The sequence below is a fragment of the Onychomys torridus genome, chromosome 7 (assembly GCF_903995425.1).
Source record: "Onychomys torridus chromosome 7, mOncTor1.1, whole genome shotgun sequence".
In the NCBI taxonomy this organism is placed as follows: Eukaryota; Metazoa; Chordata; class Mammalia; order Rodentia; family Cricetidae; genus Onychomys; species Onychomys torridus.
This window is the reverse complement of record NC_050449.1, coordinates 81,527,677-81,554,570: the sequence shown is the minus strand read 5'-3', so window position 1 is coordinate 81,554,570 and position 26,894 is coordinate 81,527,677. Positions and strand designations below refer to the sequence as shown.

The window sequence follows — 26,894 nt, the reverse complement described above, 5'->3', positions numbered from 1 at the left end:
AAACAAGACCTGAAGAAGTATGCTACCGAGAGACATGCTAAGATGGAAGGGTATCTCATGGCCCCCAGCCACAGACAAAGAACACAGGCAATTAAGGGATAGGGAGGATAAATAGTCTTCCCCAGGGATGATCCCCTAAATGATTATCCAGTACTAAGTGGTTAGCCTGAAATCATATTTATCTATCTGTATCTATATCTGTAGACACACAGTATAGGACTGAGCAGGTTGTGTGTGTGTGTATGTATGTATATATATATATATATATATATATATATATATATATATGCATTTTTATATGTGTGACAATAACAGAAAAAAAGAAACTCTGGTTTCTGGGGTGGTACGGAGGCACAGGAGAGATCAGAGGGAGGGAATTAAAGAAGGAAATAATGTAACTATATCTTAACTTAAAAATAAAAAGGAGGAAAATATATCTTTATAGTCACATTAAATTTTATTTATTTATTTATTTTGAGGCAAGTTTCACTATGTAGGTCTGGTTGGCCTGGAACTTGCTTTGTAGACCAGGCTTGCCTCAGCTTCATCGAGAGCCTTTTGCCTCTGTCTCCAAAGTGCTGTGATAAAAGGTGTGCACCACCGTGCCTGGCTTCTAAATTGCATGTTTATGACATATGCCAAGATGTATATAAAACTCACAGTAAAAGATTTATTGTAGTTTAAGGAGTATTTGTAAGCTTTAAAATAAGGAAAACAAAAATGAAAAACTGGTATTTAATGATTGATTATTGGGTAACTGTAATACAACTAACTACACAGTCGTGAAAAAACACTTTCTAGAGTAATGTTTATTTACAAGTGGAAATAGCAAATGGAAGATGCTGGGAAATAGCATGTGTGGCATTTTCCATTGGCAGGGGATGAAACTCACAAATTAAACCTGTTTAAGGATATAACACTATCCCACCACTGTTAGTACTGGTTGTAGTGGTGTGTGGATGCTTTCTTTGGTCTTTCTACTTAGTTTTCTCTCTCTCTGTGTGTGTGTGTGTGTGTGTGTGTGTGTGTGTGTGTGTGTGTGTGTTTGTGTGTGATCTTTATTTTGTGTTTTAAATTTGAGATCCTCCTGCCTCATTCTCCCCAGTGCTGGGATTATGCAGTCATCATGTCTAAAATATTAATGATTAAACAAAGTCAATAGATTTTAATCATGTGTTTTGAAAATTAGTTCTGGGGCAACTGTTTCATTATAGACTAAGTGTGGAAAACTATTCATTGAGAAAACTGGATGATTGGGCTGAGAAGGTGGCTCAGTGAGTAAAATTTTTGCTGCATGAGCATGAGGACCTGGATTCCAATTTCTGACACCCACATAGAAACTAGTTGTATATGCCTGTAAGGTCACTGCTTGGGTGGGGCAGGAGATCCTTGTTTTTATTGGCCAGCCAGCCTAGCCAAAAATGGTAGAGCTTCTTGCTTCCACATGTACACACACACACACACACACACACACACACACACACACACACACACTTGCAGAGAGGGAGGAAAGTAGAGAGGTAGACAGATCAGATGGTTGATGATACATCATTTAAATAAATTGTTCTTCAGATGAATTAGTTAATAGTCATTAGTTAGTAGAATGGATGTGTATGTTAGTCCTCCTGCCTCAGCCTCTGTAGTGCTGGGATTATAGATGTGCACTAACCACTGTACTCTATTTTTATAACAATTTTATTGATATATAACATGCAATTCATCCATTTAAAGCTTAGAATTCAGTGGCTTTTCACAGCCTGTTCAGAGTTCTGCATATGTCACTCATATAATCAATTTCAGAATAAGTTTGTTATCTGAAAAGAGGCTGTGTACCTATTCGCCATAATCTCCCCTCTGCTCACCTCGCCAGCAGTCATTTTGCTCCCTGTCTCGATGTCTCTATGGATATTTGGTGAAAACAGAACCTTTGTTTTGTTTTGTTTTTTTTTTTTTGAGACAGGGTTTCTTTGTGTAGTTTTGGAGCCTGTCCTGGATCTCACTCTGTAGACCAGGCTGGCCTCGAACTCACAGAGATCTGCCTGGCTCTGCCTCCCAAGTGCTGGGGTTAAAGGCATGTGCCACAACTGACCAGCAAAAATAGAATCATTTGATACATGGCTTTTTGTGACTGATTTCATTCTCTTGGTATGATGTTGTCTAGATCCATTTGTGTTGTCATTTTGTAGCCTATATCTGCACTTCAGTTTCATAATGTATTCATCATTTCCATGGTTGGATATTGGGTTATTTTCAACTTAAGTCTCATGAAGATTTGTATTTAGTAGTTGTGTTTTCATTTGTCTGGAGTCTGTGTTTAAGAGTCAAATGAATTGCTTGGTGAGATGAGATAGAAGCTCTTTGTTTCATCCGTTGTTTTCCGAAGTGGCTGCACATTTGCATTGCCATGCCTGTGTGTGAACATGCCCCTTCCACGGCCTTGTCAAAAGCATTCTCACTCTCTTTTGTGGTTTGCACTCTCTTTAAGGCAGGTTCTCCCTAGATGTTCCAGGTTGGCCTTAGACTTGCAGCTCTTAGCCTCTCCCTGCTGGGATAGCTGGCATGTCCACCACACCCTCTTTATCACTGTTTCTGCTTATCTAGCCTGGGTGAGTGAATGGTGCTTTGTGACTGGTTTGCATGTCCCCGATGCCAGGGATGCTGGGCATCTCTTCTTTGAAGAAATGTCCACTCAAATCTGTGTCTCCTAGTGTTTACATTTTTATTTTAAATACAAAGTTTAAAATATATGTATTTTGTGATACTAATGATGTTAGGGTATGTCAGTATAGTGTGGAATAAGTAAGATAGCTATTTAACATGTCCACAATCTCAGATACTTAACTTTTCTTTTCCTTTTTTTTTTTTTTTGTGGTGAGAGCAGTTTTGAAATGTGCAATCTCTGTTATAAATTATATCCCACTTTACACTTCTTAGATCTAGCCCTTTTCAGCTTTGTTCTAATATTATAAATAAAGTGTTCTTGCCATTTCAACGTAGTAATTATTTTTAAATTTTATTTTGTTTTGTTTATTTTTCTAGGTGGATATTCCATCTATTATAACCAAGAAACTATTAAAAGCGGCAATGAAACATATAGAAGTGATTGTTAAAGCGAGACAGAAAGGTAATCCAGCTCTGTGGTAGTTTGAGTGATTTTGTTTATGCATCAGCTTCCATTTAAAAGTATGTGAGACTGGCACCTTACTACCGCTCTTCACAGACGCTTTAAGAATGGCCTAAAAAACCCCACTTTGAATGATGGTCTGCTCTTATTGCTCATGTCTCTTTCCTGGGTCTGTAACTTTTGCAGTTTCAGACTGTTCTAGCTCATCCTACATATGACTACCATGTATCATGTTTGTTTCTCCATATATGTTAATTTATTTTATGTGTATTGGTGTGAAGGTGTCAGATCCCTGCGACCGGAGTTATAGACAGCTATGAGCTGCCATGTGGGTGCTGGGAATTGAACCTGGGTCCTCTGGAAGAGCAGCCAGTGCTCTTAACCTCTGAGCCATCTTTCCAGTCCATGCCCCCCCCCCCCCCCCCCTCCCTTTTAAAGCAACTCTGCTCTGGCATCTGTAGGCCTTTTGCTGATGTGGTTTACACCAAGCCTGTGTTAAATAAGTGTCTTCTGATTGAATGAAGGAAATCTTAAGTAAGGACTTTTCTTGCTCTAAAATCAAGTTTAAAATGTCCCCTTTAACAGTTTGCTTCTGTGTGAAACTGAATTTTTTCCATATTTGGTATTCTTCGTCAGTGCTTTCTGAAAGGCATTATGCCATTCTGCATAGGTGACTATATAAAAACAGATACTGTGGTCATAGTTTTTGGTATTGCTATTTGTATTCACTTGTAAAAATTCTCTGTAAGCAAGAGCTCCTGCAGTGGAGAAACAGCTTTAAGTGCAACCTTATCTGAACATGGAGCCATTTTTCCATCCCTCATCATCTCAATTGATAGAGCTAGTGCACATTTTGGGGAATTGTGCTGCAATTAGAGTTGAGATTAAATTAAATAAAACTATTAGTTTACTATTTAAAATTGTTGTGTGTTTTTACATCACGTAAGAATTTTACCGTTGGGAGCTATGTATGGTGGTGAACACTTTTAATTCTAGCATTCAGAAGGTAGTGGCAGGGAGAATCTCTGTGAGTGTGAAGCCAGTCCGGTTTACATAGGCAGCCAGGGCTACATAGTGAGACACTGTCTCAAAACAACAACAAAAAGAATTGTACCTTTGGCCTGGAGAGGTGGCTGAGTAAGTAAGAGCACCTATCTTTTCTTTGGAGGACCCAAGTTAAGTTCTCAGTACCCATGTCAGGAGGCTTACCACCTGTAATTTAGTCCCAGGGACTCCAAGGTCCTCTTCTGGACTCTGCAGGCACCCACATTCATGTGTGTATATTCATGAACACATACAGAATAGCCAGGTGTGGTGGCGCATGCCTTTAATCCCAGCGCTTGGGAGGCAGAGGTAGGTGGATCTCTGTGAGTTGAAGCCAGCCTGGTCTACAAAACCAACTCCAGAACAGCCAGAGCTGTTACACAGAGAAACTCTGTCTCAAAAACCAAAAATAATAAAAATAATTTTTTTTTAAAAAGAATTTTACCAGGAGAGGTGGCTCAGTGGTTAAGAACATAGGCAGCTCTTCCAGAGAAATCAGGTTCAATCCTAAGCACCCACATGGTACACATGGCCATCTATAACTTCAGTCCCAGGGCATTCAGCGCACTCTTCTGGCCTTTGTGGGTACCAGGCACATAAGTAAAAATAATTTTAACTTTAAAACATTCTTGAGGTTGGGGATTTAGCTCAGTGGTACAAGTGCTTGCCTAGCAAGTGCAAGGCCCTGGGTTCGATCCTCAGCCCCCCCCCCAAAAAAAATAAAAAAATAAAAAAAAAATAAAATAAAATAAAAAAATTCTTAAAATAAATGAGTGTAGAAGATTTTACATCTATATAACCTACTAATTTATTTATTTAGTTGGTTTATTTTGAGATAGGGTCTCCTATAGCTCAGGCTTTGAACTTGATATGTAACCAAGGCTGTTGACTTCTGATTCTCTTGCCTTTACCTCCCGTGTACTGTGGATACACCATGCCTGACTTAAAAAGTACATCAAAACCCTTGCTTGTCACTGGCAAAAAATACACAAGTGGGAACATCTTTGTTGCAGTTTTTTAAAGAAAAAAAAAAACTTTACTGTCAGAGGAGGGATAGGAAAAAATATCAATAGGCTTGACTTTTTTGTTTGTTTGTTTGTTTTTTCTTCAAGACAGGGTTTCTCTGTGTAGTTTTGGTGGCTGTCCTGGATCTCACTCTGTAGAACAGGCTGGTCTCGAACTCTCAGAGATCCACCTGGCTCTGCCTCCCAAGTGCTGGGATTAAAGGCGTGCACCATGGCCACCTGACCTAGGCTTGACTTTTTGATAGTGTCATATAGTTGGAATCACACATCTGTGTCAGGCTGATTTCTTTATTAGCAACAAGTAGTTAAGGCTCTCCTTTGTCTTTTCAAAGGTGTGATAACTCATTTCTTTTGGTTATTCAATTATACCTCTTATATCCTGTGATCTGGTTAAAAATTCAAAACCTCCTGAAGAAGCCACTTTCTCCCACACTCTTAGTGGCTATCTGGATGATATTGATATAAAAGCAGCAAAGAATTTTGAATTTGATAATTTTTCTTGTCACAGAAAATGAACAAGATAGTTGAAAATTAAACTCTTGTATGTACTGGAACACGTTTTCTACAGTTTCCCCCAATTAAGTCACTTGCTAGTATATTATGTAGAAATCATGAGCTGTTATTTGTTCAGGGAAATAGACTCAGAAAATTAATTTATTGCAAAGTAAGTGTCTTAGTCAGTGGTTTTTTGTTTTGTTTTGTTTTGTTTTTGTTTGTTTGTTTTTTTTCCCTTCCAGACAGGGTTTCTCTGTGTAGCTTGGTGCCTTTCCTGGAACTCACTCTGTAGCCCAGGCTGGCCTCGAACTCACAGAGATCCCCTGTCTCTGCCTCCCGAGTGTTGGGATTAAAGGCGTGCACCAACATCACCTGGGCAATACAATTCTTATAAAGGAAAGCATTTAATTGGGGCTGGCTTACAGTTCCATTATTGTCATGGCAGGAAGCATGGTGGCACACAGACAGACGTGGTGCTGGGGAGGTAACTGAGAGTTTTACATCTGGATGGGCAGGCCGCAGGAAGAGACTGTGGGCCTGGCTTTAGCATTTGAAACCACAAGGTCCACTGTGGTGATATATTGTGTACACTAATAAAATTTGTCTGGAGATCAGAGATCAGAACAAGCCACTAGATTAAACATAGATGCCAGGCAGTGGTGGCACACACCTTTAATCCTAGTACTCAGGAGGCAGAGATCCGTCTGAATCTCTGTGTGTTCAAAGCCACCCTGAATTACATGAGATTGATTCAGTCTAGGACAGAAACAGAGCCAGACAGTGGTAGCACATGCCTTTAATCCCAGTACTGGGAAGCACACACGCCTTTCATCCCAGGACGTGATGGCAGGGTGGAGAAAGGTATGTAAGGCTGAGGAGACAGGAACTAAAGCCTTTCCGGCAGAAGTGTCTCTTTCAGCTAGCAGTTCTTTCGGCTGGAGCTGTTCAGTCTGAGGAGTCCTAGAGGTGAAAGGTGACTTGCTCCTTTGTCTCTCTGATCTCTCAGCATTTGCCCCAATATCTGGCTCTGGGATTTTTTTTATTAAAAAGACCATTTAGAAATTCGAGCAAAGCCTACTCCCAGTGACACACTTCCTCCTAGTCCCTGCCAAGTAGTGCCACTCCCTATTGACCAAGCCTTGGAAACTGAACCTGTCGGGGTGGATTCCTATTTCAACCACCACAGTAAGTAAGTTCACAGCAGAGGAGAAAATCTCCCTTTATGCCCTATTTCTGAAAAATTTCCCCTTTCTATTCAGAGAGCAGGGCTAGGAGAGGAACGAGGTTAGATGTTCTGTATGCTAATAGAAATGAAGTAATTTAATATATGCTAACTCATTCAATAGTTTTTATTGTTATTTACAGTAAAAAACACGGAGTATTTACAACAAGCTGCATTAGAAGAATATGGTCCAGAGCTTCATGTGGCTTTGAGAAGTCGAAGAGATGAATTACAGTATTTAAGAAAACTTACTGAGTTACTTTTTCCTTATATTTTGCCTCCTAAAGCAACTGACTGCAGGTATAAATGCACTAGAAAATATCATAGTAGTATTTGTGTGTGTGTGTGTGTGTGTGTATACACACACACATATATATGTATACATATACATTAACATGTTATATGTATATATTGCTATGTTTTATTATAATAGGACTTCACTAAAACTTGGTATGAATTTATGATATGAATAGTTTTTCACTTGAGAATAATTGGTCAAATTTTAAAATGCCAGTTTAGGTGCTGAGTATTTGAAGTGTGTTGTGTGGCCTTAGAATTTGTTATTAAAAACTGATTTTTAGAAATCAAAGATAAGTACAAGTAATATTAATTTTATTTGAAATCCTTCTGCTTTATTTTCTTGATGTTTCTTTTTTTTTCCCCAACTGGAGCTGAGGACCGAACCCAGGGCCTTGTGCTTGCTAGGCAAGTGCTCTGCCACTGAGCTAAATCCCCAGCCCCTTTATGTTTCTTTTAAAAGATATGCACACTATGATTCTTACAGTCAGAAGCACTTTGACAGACTCTGCAGCTAAGTTTGGGTTTTAAGCTGTCCGGCTGGAAAGAATAACTAGGTGTCCTGTCCTCCATTCTCTCCTCTTCTGGTAGAAGTATATTTAGATTTTCCCCATAAATTACCTCATTGCCCTTACCTTGAGAGTTCTTTTTTTGTTTTGTTTTTGTTTTTTGAGTCAGAGTTTCTTTGTGTTGTCCTGGCTGTCCTGGAACTCGCTCTGTAGACCAGGCTGGCCTCGAACTCACAGAGATCAGACTGCCTCTGCCTCTCGAGTGCTGCCTGATGGTTCTTAGAGGGGAAAACTGTGGCTTATTCTTTCGTCCCCTCCTTCCCTCTATTCTGTTCCACCCCCTTTCTGTTTCTTTCAATCTATTGAGACAGAACCACACTATGGAGTGTTCCTTGCCTGCTTTGCCTCCCAGTGTTAGGACTATAGGTATATGCCACCTGGCCCAGCTCAGTGGTAGACTTGAAAATATGTATTCATTAAATGATGTATATAAGTACATGTTGGTAGAGTATTTTAATACTTTGATTAAGCTTTCTTTAGCCCCTGTAATCTCAGCACTGTAGGTTCCTGAAGCTGAAGGAGAGGGTACAAACTTGAAAATGCATGCTGTGCATCATACTAAGCTCCTCCTTCTTAAAGAAATCTTGAGTCTTAATTTGTATTACTAATGAAAATATTCTCGGGCTGGAGAGATAGCTCAGAGGTTAAGAGCACCGACTGCTCTTCCAGAGGTCCTGAGTTCAATTCCCAGCAACCACATGGTGGCTCACAACCATCTGTAATGAGATCTGGTGCCCTCTTCTGTATACATAATAAATAAATCTTTAAAAACAATATTCTCAGTCCTAGGGAGCATACTGTTGAACATACTGCTCATAAACAATTTTGTGCTGTGTGTTGTTGGAGATCAAATCCAGGACCTTGTACATTCTAGTCAGCTCTCAACTACGTCTCCATCCTGTAAACATGAATTTATAAATATATTAAAGATTCTTGAAGGAACAGTGTTCTGATGTCTCCCCAGTCCTTCTTGTAAGAAAGTACTTATTTCTTTTAAATAATAGTTACTTTTAACAAATCTGCAGCACAAACACCACCTGGCACTTGCTGAAAATGCAGAATCTGATGACCCATTCTTGTCCTTTTGAATTTTAATCTGATATTTTTGGTTGATTGGTTGGTGGGTGGGGGAGGATACTGAGGAATCCTGTCAGACAAGCCCCCTTCCACATTCTTAGCTTCATCCTTTTATTTGAGACAGGGTTTCACAGTATAGCCCTGTAGCTAGCCTGGAAGTCACTGTACAGATCGGGCTAGTTTGAACTCAGAGATCTGATTGCCTCTGCCTTCCCAATGCTAGGATGAAAGGCATGGGCCACCATGTCCAACCCCATAATTCCACTTTAATAGGGTCTTTAGTTATAGTTCATAGGTGCTTGAAGATGAGGAACTAATGCAAATCACTAAATACAGAATTATTTCTATTTCCAGGTCCCTGACATTACTTATAAGAGAGATTCTATCTGGTTCTGTATTTCTTCCTTCTTTGGATTTCCTCGCTGATCCAGTAAGATTAAAAATTTTTACTTTAATGATAAATATACTTGAATTACTTTTTAACTATTTTATGTGTACAGTGCATTGTTATGAAATATGTGCTTATTAGGGCAGCTGTCAACATCACTTTCCAAAACTTTGGTCTTAACAAAACCAAAACCCCATAAATTCTATACCCACAAACAATAATTCCTTATTCCCCCTTGAGTCCTTGGCAATTGTTTTAGAATTCTTTTCTTTTTCAGTTCTCAATAATAATCCATTACATGTAATGTGTCGAATTTTGCTCATTTATTCATTGATGGATACTTCAACAATTCTGACTTAGGCTCAGTTTGATTTTTGAAAAACAGGTATAACTTAAATGGCAAAGCATATTGCTCTTTGCTCATGTTTAGACAGTTAAGAATTTCTTATTATAGTTCTTTAGGGGTTCCTCTGCAATATATATGTGTAGAAGTTTAGCCTGTGCTGTTTATTTTTCTAGTGAACTTGATAATGTGAAAGTTCTGAGAATTCTTGGCAGAACTTGACAATGTAATTATTTTATTTATTTTTTTATTTTTTTGTTTTTTGAGACAGGGTTTCTCTGTGTAGCTTTGCGCCTTTCCTGGATCTCACTCTGTAGCCCAGGCTGGCCTCGAACTCACAGAGATCCGCCTGGTTCTGCCTCCCGAGTGCTGGGATTAAAGGTGTGCGTCACCACTGCCCGGCAACAATGTAATTATTTTGACCTGTGTTTATTGCTTTTTATTAGGATACTGTCAATCACTTGCTTATCATCTTCATAGATGACAGTCCTGTGAGTATTGAACATATTGCAACACTCGTAACTGCATTAAATTTTGACTGTGGTGTGCCAACTCCAGTGTGGATTTTACTGAGCTGATAATTCTGTTTCTTCAAAGCCTGAAAAAGCGACTGAACCAGCTTCTCCTTTGGTTCCATTCTTGCAGAAATTTGCAGAACCTAGAAATAAAAAACCATCTGTGAGTATTTTCAGCACTAACATTTATTTTATTTTTTTGTTTTTCGAGACAGGGTTTCTCTGTGTAGCTTTGTGCCTTTCCCGGAACTCACTTTGTAGCCCAGGCTGGCCTCAAACTCACAGAGATCCGCCTGGCTCTGCCTCCCGAGTGCTGGGATTAAAGGCGTGCACCACCACTGCCCAGCTGAGCACTAACATTTTTAAGATAAAAGTTTTAAAATATATTTATGTATCTTTAACTTACTCTTCCTCCCATATTGTGGCAAGGTGCTGAAGTTGGAATTGAAGCAAATCAGAGAACAACAAGATCTTTTATTTCGGTTTATGAACTTTCTGAAACAAGAGGGAGCCGTGCACGTCCTGCAGTTTTGTCTGACTGTTGGTGAGGCTTCATTTGCCTTTTACTGCTGTCTTTTTCATGCTTGCTAATGCTCTGGTTATTTAGGGCAGATCTGATGTCCCCAGCCTACGTTTCACTTGCTAGATATTCTAAGAGTGACTGAATTCTCTCAGGTGTCTGTTCCTTTCTAGGTGGGGCATGATCTTATCTTTGGCTGCGGTCAAATCCTATAGCAGAAGAGAATGACCAAAAATCTAACATAGTGATATGTGTAGAGATCACACTAACAGGCCACATCAGTACTGCTTTGTTCTCATTCTGTTCAGAACATCAAACTGTAATATCACAGCTCACTGGGTTTGTGAGAAACTTTATGAGCTCTTGTAGACGAATTTTTCTTTGGGCTCCCAGCTCACAAAAAAAAAAAAAAAAAAAAAAAAAATGGCACAGAGACTTCTTCTTATGTGAAAGCTTGGCCTTTAGTTTAGGCTTGTCCCACTAGCTCTTTTTTTAATTTTATGTATTTATTCTTTTTTTAAAATTTTTAAAAAAGATTATTTATTATGTATACAGCATGTATGACCAGAAGAGGGTACCAGATCTCATTACAGATGGTTGTGAGCCACCATGTGGTTGCGGGGAATTGAACTCAGGACCTTTGGAAGAGCAAGCAGTGCTCTTAACCTCTGAGCCATCTCTCCAGCCCCCCACTAGCTCTTATGACTTAAATTAACCCAATTATATTAATCTATGTTTTGTCTCATGGCTTTTTACCTCTGTTCCATCTTGCACCTCCTGTTTCCTCTTTGTGTCCCCTGGCATCTCTCCTTTACCTCGATTTATCTCCTCTCCTTCTCTCTCTCTGCCTGGAAATCCTGCCTAACCTCTTCCTACCTAGCTATTGGCCACTCAGCTCTTTATTACACTAATCAGAAGGTGCCTTGGCAAAGACACATCTTCATAGAGTACAAAAAGATTATTCTACAACAAGCTCTATATTTATTATTATTTAGTCATCAGATTTTAAAATATTGAAAGATCTTTGGTATAAGAAACTAATCTAATGTTTTTTTAGAGAAAAATCTTACAAATATATTTACTATTCTGTTGTTGCAAATTTGTATTGCTTTTTATACATTGACATATTTTATATTAATATAAAAATCTTGAGTTTGTCTTTCATCTGAGTATTCTACTCTCAGGTGTTTTTTAAAAGCTTAAATTAATTAATTTGATTGCATTTGCTGTTTTTAGTTAGAATAAAAATATGAAGTTTTCATGAAAGTGTTTATATTAAAGTAACTTTTTTCTTAATCTTTCTTTGATTTGTTAGAGGAATTTAATGATAGAATTTTGCGACCAGAGTTATCAAATGATGAAATGCTATCTCTACATGAGGAATTGCAGAAGATTTATAAAACATATTGCTTGGATGAAAGTATTGACAAAATTAGATTTGATCCCTTCATTGTAGAAGAGATTCAAAGAAGTAAGTAAAAAATGACAGAGTGGATATTCTAGATCTTTCCAGTTTGCTAAGTTTTCTTCATGTATTTTTTCTTTGTTTGTTTGGTTGGTTGGTTGGTTGGTTTTTTTTTGAGACAGGATTTCTCTGTGTAGTTTTGGTGCTTGTCCTAGATCTCACTCTGTAGACCAGGGTGGCTTCGAACTCAGAGAGATCCACCTGGTTCTGCCTCCCAAGTGCTGGGATTAAAGGTGTGTGCCACCACCACCCAGCATTTTTTCTATTCTTAAAAGAGATTTATTTATACATTTACTTATTTGAGGGAAGTTTCTCTCACTGTGTATCCCTGGCTAGCCTGGAATTTGCTTTATGGACCAAGTTGGCCTGTTTCTCTGGTGCTGGGATTAAAAGCCCAGGTCACCACACCTGGTCCTTTTTAATATTTGTGTGTGTATGTGTGTGTGTGTGTGTGTGTGTGTGTGTGTGTGTGTGTGTGTTGTGTGTGCGTGTGCATACATGTGTGTGCATGAGCACAGGTGCCCTTGGAGGGCAGAGGCTTCAGTTCCCTCTGGCACTTGAGTCACAGGTTGTTGTGAGCTACCCAACAAGGGTTCTGGGAACTGAACTCCAGTCCTGTGCAAGAGCAGTATGTGCTCTTGACTGCTTTGTGTATTCTTTACTTAGTCTAACAGCTGTGGAAGCTACGTGGGCAGCTTAAGTTGCTGCTTTTCTTTAAATACTAGAGATCTTTTATTGACTTTCTTAGTTTAAAGAATTCTGTTTTTCCATACTTATTTCACTAACAAGATGAAAGCTTTGAGGAGTGTTGACTGTTCGCATAACTGAGGCAAGCCTGGAGGTGCATGTCTGTAATCCTAGCGCTGGAGATGGGGCAGGAAGGTCATGGCTTCTGGGACAGCCTGTACTACAAGTTCCAGTCTAGTCTAGTAGAACCTGTCATTAAAATTCATAAAACAAAACAACTTGTGTAACTAGTGTTTGTCATCTCCGGAGGTGGGTTATTCCCATTTCTCATTCTGGTAAGATTTCTTCTGGTGATGTGTCTATAAAACATAATTTGTACATTTGTTTCACTAATGAATTTTAAATGCATATATTACATTTTTGTTATTCAGAAATAATTTCTACAATTAATGTTTTTGAATAGTTGCTGAAGGCCCATACATAGATGTTGTGAAACTGCAGACCATGAGATGTCTTTTTGAAGCATATGAGCATGTTCTTTCCCTCTTGGAGAGTGTGTTTACCCCCATGTTCTGCCACAGTGACGAGGTAAGTCAGGCTTTCAATGGAGACTTTACAGACTTCATAGTGACTCTGATAGCATTAGGTAAGTAGTTACTAAGTAGCAAAATTAAAACAAAATGAAGTAAGGTAAACAGGTATATTTCAGTGTCAAATACTGGCTTAGTTAATCCTAATTTGTATTTATTGTTCTGAAGTATTTCAGGCAACTTTTAAGAGGCGCAGAATCGCCAACCCGCAATTCCAAGTTCAACAGGTAGGCATACTTAACTCTGGGGTCTACTGATTTTTACTTCTGTGGTAGCATTATAGTCTTTATCAGCTGTTTTTCTGAATGAAATCGAGAAAATACAGATACTGATATAGCCATTTAAAATATGTTTTTCTTTATATTTACCTGACTTTAATGTTAACTATCACACTTAAGAGGACTCCTTCTCTGATACTTAAGGATTCATTTACCTAAATAGAGTCAGTAGAAGAGTTTGCCAACATTCTTAAGTTGAAAATTTAGAGTGGCTTGGATAAGTTGCTGTTAAATGACTTACAGTATATAAAGTAGTCTTTAATTTTTTGGTTTGTTTACTTGAATTTTAAAAACAAAACTGTAGTGCATGTAGCTAATTCCGACCTGCTTTATTATGTACTCAAAGCATAACTCTAGGAATGTTTTGTTTACTTTTTAGCTTCAAGTATTCTTTAAAAAGTTGTGGGGTTTTGTTTATTTGTTTGGGATTGAATCCAGGGCATCATGACTATTGGGCAACAGTATTAGCACTGACATCCTTAGCCCCCAGACATTTTGTTGTTTATATGAGATAGGTGCTCACTGTGTATTCTAGGCTAGCCTCAGACTTGTGACAGTGCTAGGGTGATAGGTGTAGGTATGAGGCAGCATGCTTGGAAAAGCACTCTTTTTTACTTCAGCCTAAATAAAGATATGTTAAGAAGCATGTATGAGTGCATCTAACATAGACACCGTTCTGTGTTAAAGAATCTGAGCTGCCGTTTGCTACTTAGTCTTTACATATTTTCTCCTGTGTCAAATGGGATCCTAAGGAGAAGAAAATGATGAGTTATTTCCTGACAGATTGTTTTCAAGATCATTAGTAATCTAGATCACATACATGCAAACAGCCATGCACTGTTCTTTCTCCGCTGCATTGTGTTATTCATAGGATTTCGTCCTTTTGCGAGGGTGGATGCTATCCACTTGTATAACTTTTAAGCTTTTTAAATTTGATTTTATATTCTAAAGTGAAACCTATTTAATATCTGGGCTTTCTCTCTCTCCTCCTCATATAATCTCACATATCTGATATTGCAGAGGTAGCCTAAGTTTGGATGATTTCCGGTAAGTCTTGAGCATGTGATTTTTTTTTCAGTATAAATTATCTGTTTTAATCTAGAAAGTTCACCCCAAGCAACCTAGGTGCATCTAAAAAGGAAAAACATGAATCACTGTGTTGTCCCTGCCTTTATATAAATTATTTAGGATAAGGTTTTTCTCTTTCTTTCTTTTTCTTTGGTTTTTTGAGACAGGGTTTCTCTGTGTAGCTTTGCGCCTTTCCTGGATCTCGCTTTGTAGACCAGGCTGGCCTCGAACCCATAAAGATCCGCCTGCCTCTGCCTCCTGAGTGCTGGGATTAAAGGTGTGCACCACCAGTGCCCGGCTAGGATAAGTTTTTAAAGTGGATCTCTACTTTGGTTCTAGAAATATTTTTGAAATAACATAATTTTAAAGTAAAATGGCCTAATCTTATTAAGATACTTTTATTATTTATTTACCAGTGTCTTACTTTTCAAAGTTGTTGACTCCCTTTGGGGGTAAGGAGGGTTGCAGATTTTGCTGAATAATTTTTGTAATTATTTGGGTTTAAAGACTTGTGGGTTTTATTTTTTCTCTTCCTGCCCCAAATAAATATAATGATGTTTCTGTGGATCTAGTCATAATTACAAATTAGACCTTTAAAAATATGTCACAGTTCAAAACCTGTATTGTTTTATAATCTGTAGATCCTGGAACAGCCTGCCTAGGGTCTAGAAATTTTAGTATTTTAGTTGCCAATTACATTTTCCTATGGCAATAGTCCTGTCATCCGAGCTCACAATACCTAAAACTGTTATTTTTTACAACACTTAACTGCACGCTTGTTTAGAGAAAAGTAGTCTAGTTTGCTTCTAGTACTCTTCACTACTAACTAATAGTTTTCTAGCTTTAAGATAAGTTTGGTTTGTTCCAAAGACAATGCATGAAATAATCTTGTCACAGTAAACATTTTGTATGTTTGAAACTTGATCATTGTTCTTTTATATCTCTAATTGTTGAGTTATTTCAGTGGGTACATTGTGCTTGTAAGAATAATAGCTTCCATTGAGTTGAGTATTCTAAACAAATGGTCAGATTTAACCATGTTTATAGTTGGGTCTCTTGTGGTACTGTGCATGTTTTAAGTTAGATAAAATTTATAGTGTGCTTTCCTGAAACGTGGGACATTTGGCTCTAATGGATAATTTTTTGCTGCTTTTAGGTTCCCCCCCCTTTTTTCTTTCTAGCTATTTCTGCTTTTGGAAATTCACTTTTGAAAATATTGTAGAACTAGTATTTCATGTTTACGGCAAAGCTAGTTCCTACCTGGAGCTATGCCTGCTTTTCTTTTCATCATTGCTAGCCTTTCCCTCTTTTTTAAATTTTTTTTGGTATGAGTGCTCTATCCACATGTTGCCTGCAGGCCAGAAAAGGGCATCAAATCCCACTATAGATGGCTGTGGGCCACCATGTGGTTGCTGGGAACTGAACTCAGGACCTCTAGAAAAGCAGTCCGTGCACTGAGGCATCTCTTCAGCCCTCGCCTTTTTTTATTTGTGTTACTTTGAAGTTAAGTACATTTGTTTTATACCTAATTCCTTCTGGAATCTGAGTATACAATTGAATTTAGTTGAGCATTTGCCGTAGAGGTAAATTGTTTTTCATTAAGTTTCATCTAAAAAAATGTAATGATCAGATCATAGCTTTATATTTTTATGTTGCAGTCTTATTTTAGTGATTCAGTTCTTCTAAATCAGTGAGTGGTTCTCAACCTGCCTAATGCTGCAACCCTTTAATACACTTCTTATGTTGTAGTGACCCCCCAACCATAAAATGTTTCCATTGCTACTTCATAAGTGTAATTTTGCTGCTGTTATGAATCATAATGTAAACATCTGATAGGCTACTCCAAAAGGGTCACGACCCACAGGTTGAGAATCATTATTCTAAATGGCCATACCGTTTTTAAAAAATTGTTTAGCAGGTTCATACATGTGTATGTTTTGACAAAATTCTTGTGGCAATGAGAACTATATACCACTAGGGGGCTGTCATTCTTTCAAAACTTTTAGTTCAGTTAATGTTTTGAAGTTAGCATTAGCTACATTTCAAATGTTAGTAAATTTTGTCTCATTCAAACAAAGAATTTAAATGTTCTGACAATTTTGGCTTCTGGATTTTGAGACTTAATCAATGACTGAAAACTCCAAATACTGTTAATCTTCCTCTAATTTACCTTTTCAAGGCTAGTTTGCTTTTTATTTGCTATTGTGTATAGTATAGTAGATGTCAATAATTTACTATGTACCTGATGCATTTTTGTTTAATACTTAGAAGCACACAAAAAAGAGGAGAATCATTTGGAATCAGCAGAATAGGTAGCAAAATTAAAGGAGTGTTCAAGAGTACTACAATGGAGGGAGCCATGTTGCCCAATTATGGTTTGGCTGAAGGTGAAGATGACTTTGTAAGTGAAAATTCTTCAATTAAAAAATATTCAACTTGCTATATCTATAGTTTTGTGCTTTACGTAGCATTAAGTGTGGGGTGTGCTGACTTATTTTCCCCATTCTTTATTTTCTTCCTTCAGACTTCCTTTATATATAAATGTTAATTTTTTTAATTAGTTTTGTAGTTTCATTGTACTCATCCCATTACAATTTTTTTCTTAGACCCGAGTTATCACTAAGGAAAATAAGCCTAGGCATTTCTGTTAGTCAAACAGTTTACTACCTTTTGTGTGTGTGTGTGTGTGCACATGTATGTGGAGGCCAGAGGACTAAGTAAGGTGCCATTCATTTGGCATGATGTGCCTCTTTTTTTTTTTTTTTTTTCTTTTCTGAGAGAGAATGTGTGTACATGTGAAATTCAGGGGACAACTTGGCAGGAGTCAGTTGTCTCCTTCCACCGTGTAGGCTCTGGGGATTGAACTAGGTCACTAGGCTTAGCAGCAAGCACCTTTACTTACTAAGGCATCTTGCTGGCCTTATTTATTTATTTATGTATTGAGACAGCGTCTCTCACTGGCCTGGAGCTCAAGTATGTTAGGCTAGCATGCCATTGAGAGCCAAGGACCTGCCTGTAGTTAGAGTTTTCCTGCCTGGCCCAGTCAGGACAAATCTCTCTTACCCGCCAGTCCCACAGTCACTCAGACCCAACCAAGAAAGCACACAGAAACTTACATTGTTTAGAAACTGTATGGCTGTGGCAGGCTTCTTGTTATCTACTTCTTCTATCTTAAATTAACCCATTTCTGCTTATCTATACTTTGCCACATGGCTTGTGGCTTACCAGTGTCTTTACATGTTGCTTCTCATGGCGGCGGCTGGCGGTGTCCCTCCCCAGCCTTCTACTTTCCAGAATTCTCTTCTCTCTTGTCCTGCCTATACTTCCTGCCTGGCCACTGGCCAATCAGAATTTTATTTACACAGAGCCATATCCACAGCACTTCCCCTTTTCTTTTTTTTTTTTTTTAAGGAAGGTTTTAACTTTTACATAGTACAATTACATATAACAAAACAATTATCTAGCAAGAATTACAGTTACAATATTAAAGAAGATATCCTATCTATCTTATATTTGTGAGTCTAAGGTTTTATATCTAACTTATCTTGTATCATAACTGAGGAAATTATAACTATCTAGTCTTCAACCACATCAAAGACCTCAGAATGATATAATATTACCTGAGAACCGGGAGAAGGATGCAAGCATTTTTTGGGAGTCTTGTAAGAGTAGACAGAGACAGCTGGCAGCCTGGACAGTCACCTAAGGTTTCTCCACAGTGTTGGGGCATCATCTTCAGCCTACAGGCTTAGCGTGTCTGACAGACTCTTTTGTGAACTAAGATGTATACAAGGTCAACAGTTTGACCTCACTTTTGGTGAGAGCAGTCCATGTACCAGAAACACCTGAATTCCATTAGTGTCATGTCATGATTCAGGATTTTAAATTCTGGAAATTATTGATGTCTTTTCAATTCAGCTGTCCATTTTTTTTGGCTGTGTATATGTGGCTTCATCTTGGCATCCTGTTCTTCTCCACATCTCTCTATTAAACGCCAGTCTACTATTGAGAGAGGTGAGCTTAGTTATTCTTCAAGAATAACTGTTTCATCTGTTGTACCATTGTATATCAGAAGCCATTGGCCCACTCCCTGTTTAGCTGCCTTCGAAGAAAAGGGCACGGTACCTTTTACAGATTGCAAAGGTCACTCACTTCAGGGATGGTGTCATATTGTCCTGGCTTCAGAAGATGCCTTTTGTTAAAGCCACAACCACATTTGTTTTGGCAAGAATTGGTAGTCCTTGGTTTCATGTCCTGTCTGTCCTGTTTGTCAGCAGTTGATTCGAGGATACTTTGTTGTCCAGTGGCTGACTTTTGTCACAATGAAAGTTAGCTCCATATGCAGTTTCTTCAATGCCCATATTTTCTCTGAAGTAGATTGGTACTGCCAGGAGCCGTCATGTCTCATAGTCATAGCAAAAAAGAAAAATTTTTAAGTTATTAAAACATTTTAAATGACATATTCTGTAGATCTCTGAAGGGTTTGAAGATTATCCGTCTATCTGAAATATCTCTGTGTATACCTAGAAGACTTAACTAACATGGCTATGAGTATGATTATCATAGATGACCAGTTATTAATCTATTTTTAATTATCCATTACAATTTAAATGAGCTATATAAACATAATACCTTAAACATGATTAGAAATATACACACAGTATAACAAAATTAACTTTAAGTTTGTATCAATAGACTAAAATCTATACCAATGTAAAACATTTTAAACAAGTTGTTGCTCTTTAGAAGTAAGTTCCTTAATCTATCCTTTCATCCTATTATATCTGTATCATATCCCCTTTTCTTTTTTAGAAAGAGATCACATTTATAATCAACCTGCTTTAAAGAAAAATATTGGTTTTTCTCTGTCCCACACCAGAGGGCTCTTCTGATTTGGGACACAAGAATCTCTTAACCCTTTCTTTTAGCAATATGTCTGGGTTTAGAGAAGGAGTGAGCCAATTCCATCTCCAAAGCCAACTTGATAATTTTGGGAATGTGGGCGTAGTTTCTCTTACTACTTCCTGCTGGAGGGGGGCGCTGTATCTTATGGGGACATAAAGAAAATTTTAGGATTATGAAGTAGTCCATGAGGGTAAACCTCTGAGCCAGTTGCCTTGAAACCATTCTGGATGTTGGATCATCTGGGCCATGGTGTCATCTGAGACCTTTCAGGTGGTCTTGGCTGATCAAACCTGATGTATCTTAATCTGGAACAAATCCACAGCCTCTGGCTTTCTGTGGAAACAAAAGCAGAGACTCTTTTCCAAAGCAACATATCCTTATATCCAAATTTTGAAGTCAAGGTACCATTAAAATTTACATACTTGTTTAACTCAACAGCTTTTACGAACAAATCTTTTTCTGCAGTTAAAAATCCCAAAGACAACATAAACCAGATTCTCTGTGTAATATCCATCTTTGTAAGACTGAAACGCTGCTGTGGCTGCTGGCTCCGCCCACCTCAGCTTCCCAACATGGCGGTGGTACAGTTTACCACCAGCTCTGGGTCTGGAGCCATGTGTACCATCAACTATCAGAAGCAGTTCTATTAAAGCAGCGCATAGCCCAGAAACTTTTTTTTTTTTAACTAGCAAAGGCTAAATCCACCATGCAGCAGAGTAAAGTGTCGCTTGTAGACTCCTCATTCCCACCACACTGCAGGTCAGAAGCACGTGCCAGGAACCCGCCATAGTAGCTCAAACCGGCAGGCTGCCGCTAACTTGAGAGAGACAATTAGGAAGCTGTTTTTAGCTCCGTCTTAGAATCTTTTTTGTCAGGTTTTAGGTAGAAACTCTTGCCCCACGTTGGGCGCCATTTGTAGTTAGAGTTTTCCTGCCTGGCCCAGTCAGGACAAATCTCTCTTACCCGCCAGTCCCACAGTCACTCAGACCCAACCAAGAAAGCACACAGAAACTTACATTGTTTAGAAACTGTATGGCTGTGGCAGGCTTCTTGTTATCTACTTCTTCTATCTTAAATTAACCCATTTCTGCTTATCTATACTTTGCCACATGGCTTGTGGCTTACCAGTGTCTTTACATGTTGCTTCTCATGGCGGCGGCTGGCGGTGTCCCTCCCCAGCCTTCTACTTCCCAGAATTCTCTTCTCTCTTGTCCTGCCTATACTTCCTGCCTGGCCACTGGCCAATCAGAATTTTATTTACACAGAGCCATATCCACAGCACCTGCCAGTGTCTACCTCCCTGGTGTGGGAACTGCTAGGGGAATACTGCACTACTGTGCACAGCTTTTGTTTTTTTTTTTTAAAACAGGATCTGTTAGCTGGGAATAGTGGTACATACCTTTAATCCAAGTACTTGCAAAGCAGAGGCTGGCAGATCTCTGTGTCTGAGGCTCGCCAGAGTCTACATAGTGAGTTCCAGGGTACATAGTGAGATCCTGTTTCAAACCAAAACCAAAACCAAACAAGTAGATGAGTATATCAGGTTCTGTCTCACTATGTAGCCCTGGCTTGCCTGAGGATCACTGTGTAAAGCCAGGCTGGTATTGCCTCAGGCACCTGAATGCTGGGGTTAAAAGCCTACACCACCACATCCAGCACACAGCTTTTCCATGTCTGTTCTGAGGATTTAACTTGATCCTTTTGTTGGCAAGGCAAGCAGTTTATGGAATGAGTCATCTTCCCAGCCCTGTATCATCTTTTCATTGGGCTTTTGTTTCAATCCTGACATTATCTCTTTCCAACCCTATGCTTCAGGAGTGTTTGTGTTATCAGACGCCTCAATTCCCATTAGACTGTGGAACTTCCCTATGTAAGCTCTCAGGCCTCATGCTGGACCTTATGTGTGTGTGTGTGTAGCTCACCATGCTATTGGGCCTTTCTGTGCCTTTGCACATGCAGTCCTGCTTGATGTCCATTAACCTTTACATGAGCTACCAATAGACCTGAGTCTTTTCTCACCATTCATTTATTTATTTATTCATTCATTCATTCATTCATTTATTCATTTTATATTTATTTATTTATTTTTAAATTTTCTCGCTTTGTGACCTTGCTACTGTTACTGTTACTATTATTTTGAATAATACATGGTAATTTTATATATGGTATGTAGTATAATATGATATAGAGTATAAAAAATACATATGTATATATGATCCATATATGTAGTGAATAATGATCAGGTCAGGGTAGTTGGTAGATCTAACTCCCACGCAGCATTTTTAATTTTGGAAACAGTGTTCTCTCCTGGTTGTTTTGAGGTCGTTGTTAGTGAGCATAATCATCTTGTTTCTAAAGAAAGCACAAGTGCTAACTAAGGACGATGCTACTGGAGTTTAGAAGACACCCAGCAGGTTGTACTGCTGAGCGTATCACAGCCCATACACAATACTGTGCTAGGTAGGCGCTGGGGGAACTTGAGAATTGTTTTTCTAGGAATTGCCAATCTCCCTGGTGTGTGATTTGAAAAGTTGAAATGATATTTGGCAGTGGTTCCTACTTGCTATGTGAGTTTAGGCAGTTTGCCCAATTTTATTGTGATTTCTTTCCCTTACAGTGTGAAATTGGGACCATCCTATCTGTTGTACATGGGGTGTAATTAGGAGAGTTAAAGAAGCAGTCTGCCCGAAGCACTGGAAACGAAGCTTGGTGTATAGGAAGCACTTTGCACACTGTATAGCACAGTACCATCAGGGCTCATAGCTCTATGGATACAAGAGATAGGGTCCCATCACTGTGGTAACTGGCTCAGGGATGAAAACCTGGTATATAAGATTATGACCGTCTGAGGCAGGAGAATTATGTGTTCAAGGCCAGCCCGAGGTGAAGTGAGACCTTGTCTCAAAAAGCAACACTAACACGATTGGAACTATCTGAAAAATATGCTTCTGTTCCAGTTCAGGATTAATTTACAAATAAATTTCTGGAACCTAATATGCCCATTAATAAGTTGACAGTTAAGTGCATATAGGAAAGGTAAACATAGGAAACATTATTATTTCTTAAGTAGAGAACCTCAGCTAGCCTTTTCTTTCTGTCTTCCTTACTCCCCACACCCTTTTTTGGGGGGGAGGGGGTTTGAGACAGGGTTTCTCTGTGTAGCTTTGTGCCTTTCCTGGAACTCACTTGGTAGCCCAGGATGGCCTTGAACTCACAGAGATCCGCCTGCCTCTGCCTCCCAAATGCTGAGATTAAAGGCATACGCCACCACCGCCCAGCCCCCACACCCTTACTAAGGGAATCTTTGAAAATAAAACAAAAATTACGTAGTTTACTTTATTAACATTTGCTTGAGTATGGTACCCACCTGAAATCTCAGAGTTTTCGAAGCTGAAGCAGGATGATGTTCAGTTCAAGGCCAGCCTGGCTATGTAGCAAGAGACCCTGTCTCAAAAAGCAAACACACATAAATAAGATGAATATGTTATTTATAGTAATTGTCTCCTTTAATGTTACTAAGAGATGTCTAGGTGCCCAGAGACTCAGAAGGATTTAAAAGAACTATGCTTATAGACTATCATCTTTTAAAGGAATTATTTTATATTTACATATTAAATGAATTATAGATGTTTATGATTTTAGAAGCAAAGAGGTAAGAAATCTAAATATACCAGGCATGGTGGCACATGCCTTTAATCCCAGCACTTAGGAGGCAGAGTCAGGTACATCTATGTGAGTTCAAGGTCATCCTGGTCTACAGGCCAGTTCCAGGACAGCTAGGGTTTCTCCACACAGAAAAAACACAATCTCCAAACAAACAAAAATCTAGTTCTGTAGAAGTAGATCCTTTTTAGATCTTCTTTTGAATTGTATATTCTTTGTTACAGTGAATATATTTAGACTACCTTTTCAGTTTAAAAAATAGTTGAAGTAAATATTTTCGTAAGAATGTTTTCAGGAATGGAGTTACTTATTCAAAGCTGTTTAATGACTCATTGTAGAAATATATTGCCAAGTTCAGAAAGATTATGTTGACATATATAAGGCATGTGTAACAGATCCAGCTTGTCTGTGTCAACTACATCAATGGTCGTGATGCCATTTATGACATTTTATACTCTGAAAATGAAAAATATGAGTATAATAATTTTTATTAATCACCAAAGTTGAACTTAAAAAAATTTTTTTTATGTGCATTGTTGTTTTGCCATGGATGTCAGGTCGCCTGGAACTGGAGTTATAGACAGCTGTGAGCTGCCATGTGGGTGCTGGGAATTGAACCCAGGGCCTCTGGAAGAGCAGTCAGTTCTCTTAACCACTGAGCCATCTCTTTATATTTTCTTTCTTTTGTTTTTTGGTTTTTTTTTTTTTTTTGAGACAGGGTTTCTCTGTAGCTTTGGAGCCTGTCCTGGACTAGCTCTGTAGACCAGGCTGGCACCGAACTCACAGAGATCCACCTGGCTATGCCTACTGAGTGCTGGGATTACAGTGCACCACCACCGCCCGGCTATATTTTCATTTTTTAAATCTATTTTCCATAATATAAAATGTCTCTATTTTTTTATACTTTGAGCTATAGATGATATCATGAAACATGGAGTTGATGCTAGTAATTTGTTAAGTTTAACTTTTTGCTGGGCATTGGTACACATTTTTAACCCCAGCACTCAAGAGGCAGAGGCAGGCGGATCTCTGTGAATTCGAGGCCTGCCTGGGCTACAGAGTGAGTTCCAGGACAGCCAGGGCCACACAGAGAAACCCTGTCTTGAAAAACAAAACAAAACAAAACAAAAGGTTTAACTGTTTACTTTCTTAGGAAATTCTATATCACCTAGTTTCTTAAGTTAAAAAAATAAACTTAGTATATTATGACTTGACAGTTATATCTCATGTGCTCTAGTTTGGAATGTGTTAGGAACATTAAGTTCACCTGCTAACTCTCTGCAGATTGAGGAAGGTATTGTGGTACTAGAAGATGATTCTCCAGTGGAAGCTGTGAGCACACCTCACACTCCCCGAAACCTTGCTGCCTGGAAAATCAGCATTCCGTATGTTGACTTCTTTGAGGACCCCTCCTGTGAAAGGAAGGAGAAGAAGGAGAGAATTCCTGTGTTTTGTATTGATGTTGAAAGAAATGATAGACGAGCAGGTAAGATTTCTGAGCCTTCCTAATTGTCCATGAGTCTGTCTTTACTGACTGTAAACTTGTCCCCGTTTGTAACTATTGAATGTGTGACTGTAAGTGTCCAGAACGAAAGCCGAACGAAAGCTTAGTGTTCCCTAGGTTACTTGTTATCAGTTAACTAATTTATTCAGCTAACACTGAGTTACACCTCACAGCCCAAGGAATCTTATGTAATGTTCTTCTACTGTTTTGTTTTGTTTTTTAAGATTATTTATTTTTACCTTATGTGTGTGAGAGTTTTGGCTGTATGTTTTTATATATATGTGCCTGGTATCTGGAGTTCTGGAACTGGAGTTAGAGGTGCTTGTGAACCACCTGGTGAGTGCTGGGAACCAAACCTGGGTCCTCCGGAAGAGCAGCCAGTGCTCTTTGTACTGGTTTTGTTGCTGTCCTCGTTAGCGCTGTGCTCAGTTCGCTATCATTAAGGCATGTGCCACTCTACTAAGTATTACCCCAACGTACTACATTAATTTAATGCATGTGAGGCTTTACTAGGGTACACTATGTCACCACAGAGGCCACGTGTGGACATTGGTTTTCTTTCTACCATGTGGATCCCAGCTGTCAAGCTCGGTAGCACTGAGCTCTCCCTCCAGCCCTAGTGTTATACCACTTCAAACGACACTCCCTTTTCCCGTTTCTTTTTCACTTTAACCATTTTTTATTTTTTTTTTCATATATTTTAACCATGTTTTCCCCTTCCTCAATCCCCCCCACCCTTTTTGTTGAAGGTGAAGTAGAGTTGGATGATCAAACACAGCTTTACCGAATGTCCTCTTGTTTTGCTGTCTCGCTCCTTGGCTGTCTCAGGTGTGGGTTGTAACTGGGAACCGAGCAGCACTGACAGCAGAACGATGTCTCACCACTCACCTTTGTTGAGCAGGTGGGGCATCCAGTCTACAGGGAACACAAAGTCCTGCACATTTGGGGACTGACAAATAGAAACTTAAAGCTTAGGAAGGGGGAGCCATCTGTGAGGTGAGCGAGTGACAGACTAGTTAAGGGGTTTTCAGACTAGTTAACTGAGTAGCAGTGAAGGCCAGTGCTCATCATTTCCCTCACTGAATTCTCAAAAAGTATTTTCAGAAACTAATCTTACTTTAGGAACACAGAGCATAAAATGAGGAGCAGAATGTTCTGAGTAGCTGGCAGTGATGTTTCCTGAAATGACTGTGTAGCAGGCAGGACTTACTCCATCCGGGTCAGAGGCAATGCTGATTCTATGGTAGTTGCTGTTGGTCCTACTGAGGAAGTACACTGTGAAATCATTACCCTTCCTGGAGTCTGATCTCCTTCAGGCCTCATTTTTATTGGTCAAATGCTTTTGTTACTGACTTTTTGAACAAACATTTCAATTTTTTGTGCTCTATTTTTAAGTTTGGCTTAATAATTAAAATGTAAAATATAAACATAATCTAAAAATAACTATAGTCATCAACACCACAGAACCTTGCTGTCCATACAGTGTGTCCTTAGGAAGCATGGCCTCTGAAGGAAAAAATGTATATCATTTTCATCATTTGCTACATTGTGTGTGTGTGTGTGTGTGTGTGTGTGTGTGTGTGCGCTCAGGAAAATACAATTCTCAGGTTTTGTGGGCAAGTGAAATGACTCAGTGGATAAAAGAAGGTACTTGCCAGGCAACCTGATTTACTGCTCTGGGACTCCCACAAATTGTCCTCTGACTTGTACATGTGTGCTATGGCATGGCATACATGTGTATACAGACAAACATACAAAAATAAATAATTTTGTAAATTTTAAAAATAGTAATTGCGGGCTGGAGAGATGGTTCAGAGGTTAAGAGCACTGGCTGCGCTTCCAGAGGTCCTGAGTTCTATTCCCAGTAACCACATGGTGGCTCACAACCATCTGTAATGAGATCTGGTGCCCCCTTCTGGCCTGCAGGGACACATGCAGGCAGGACACTATAAATAATAAATTAAAAACAACAACAAAAATAGTAATTGCATACTTTTGAAAGTTCCTACCCACTTTGTGATTCTATTATTGAAAACTGTCTGTTTGCTTGTCATATCATAAAAAATGAAATTTATCAATTTCTTCTGGATAATTTAGAATTAAAATGTGGGATGA

General features: G+C 38.8%; 1 protein-coding gene across 3 annotated transcripts in view; it reads left to right on the top strand.

Moving 5' to 3' along the window:
- Snx14 (sorting nexin 14) overlaps positions 1-26,894 on the top strand; it is a 69,992-nt gene that overhangs the window by 28,952 nt on the left and 14,146 nt on the right. The window contains exons 7-18 of one of the 3 annotated variants that reach the window (XM_036192480.1): positions 3,040-3,124; positions 7,054-7,210; positions 9,208-9,283; positions 10,031-10,075; positions 10,182-10,262; positions 10,529-10,643; positions 11,935-12,090; positions 13,235-13,359; positions 13,530-13,588; positions 14,660-14,686; positions 16,979-17,108; positions 24,560-24,761. In XM_036192480.1, coding sequence (XP_036048373.1) covers positions 3,040-3,124; positions 7,054-7,210; positions 9,208-9,283; positions 10,031-10,075; positions 10,182-10,262; positions 10,529-10,643; positions 11,935-12,090; positions 13,235-13,359; positions 13,530-13,588; positions 14,660-14,686; positions 16,979-17,108; positions 24,560-24,761 — 1,258 coding nt within the window. Of the gene's footprint in view, positions 1-3,039; positions 3,125-7,053; positions 7,211-9,207; positions 9,284-10,030; positions 10,076-10,181; positions 10,263-10,528; positions 10,644-11,934; positions 12,091-13,234; positions 13,360-13,529; positions 13,589-14,659; positions 14,687-16,975; positions 17,109-24,559; positions 24,762-26,894 lie in introns of all 3 variants that reach the window. The other 2 variants (XM_036192479.1, XM_036192481.1) reach the window with 2 other exon arrangements.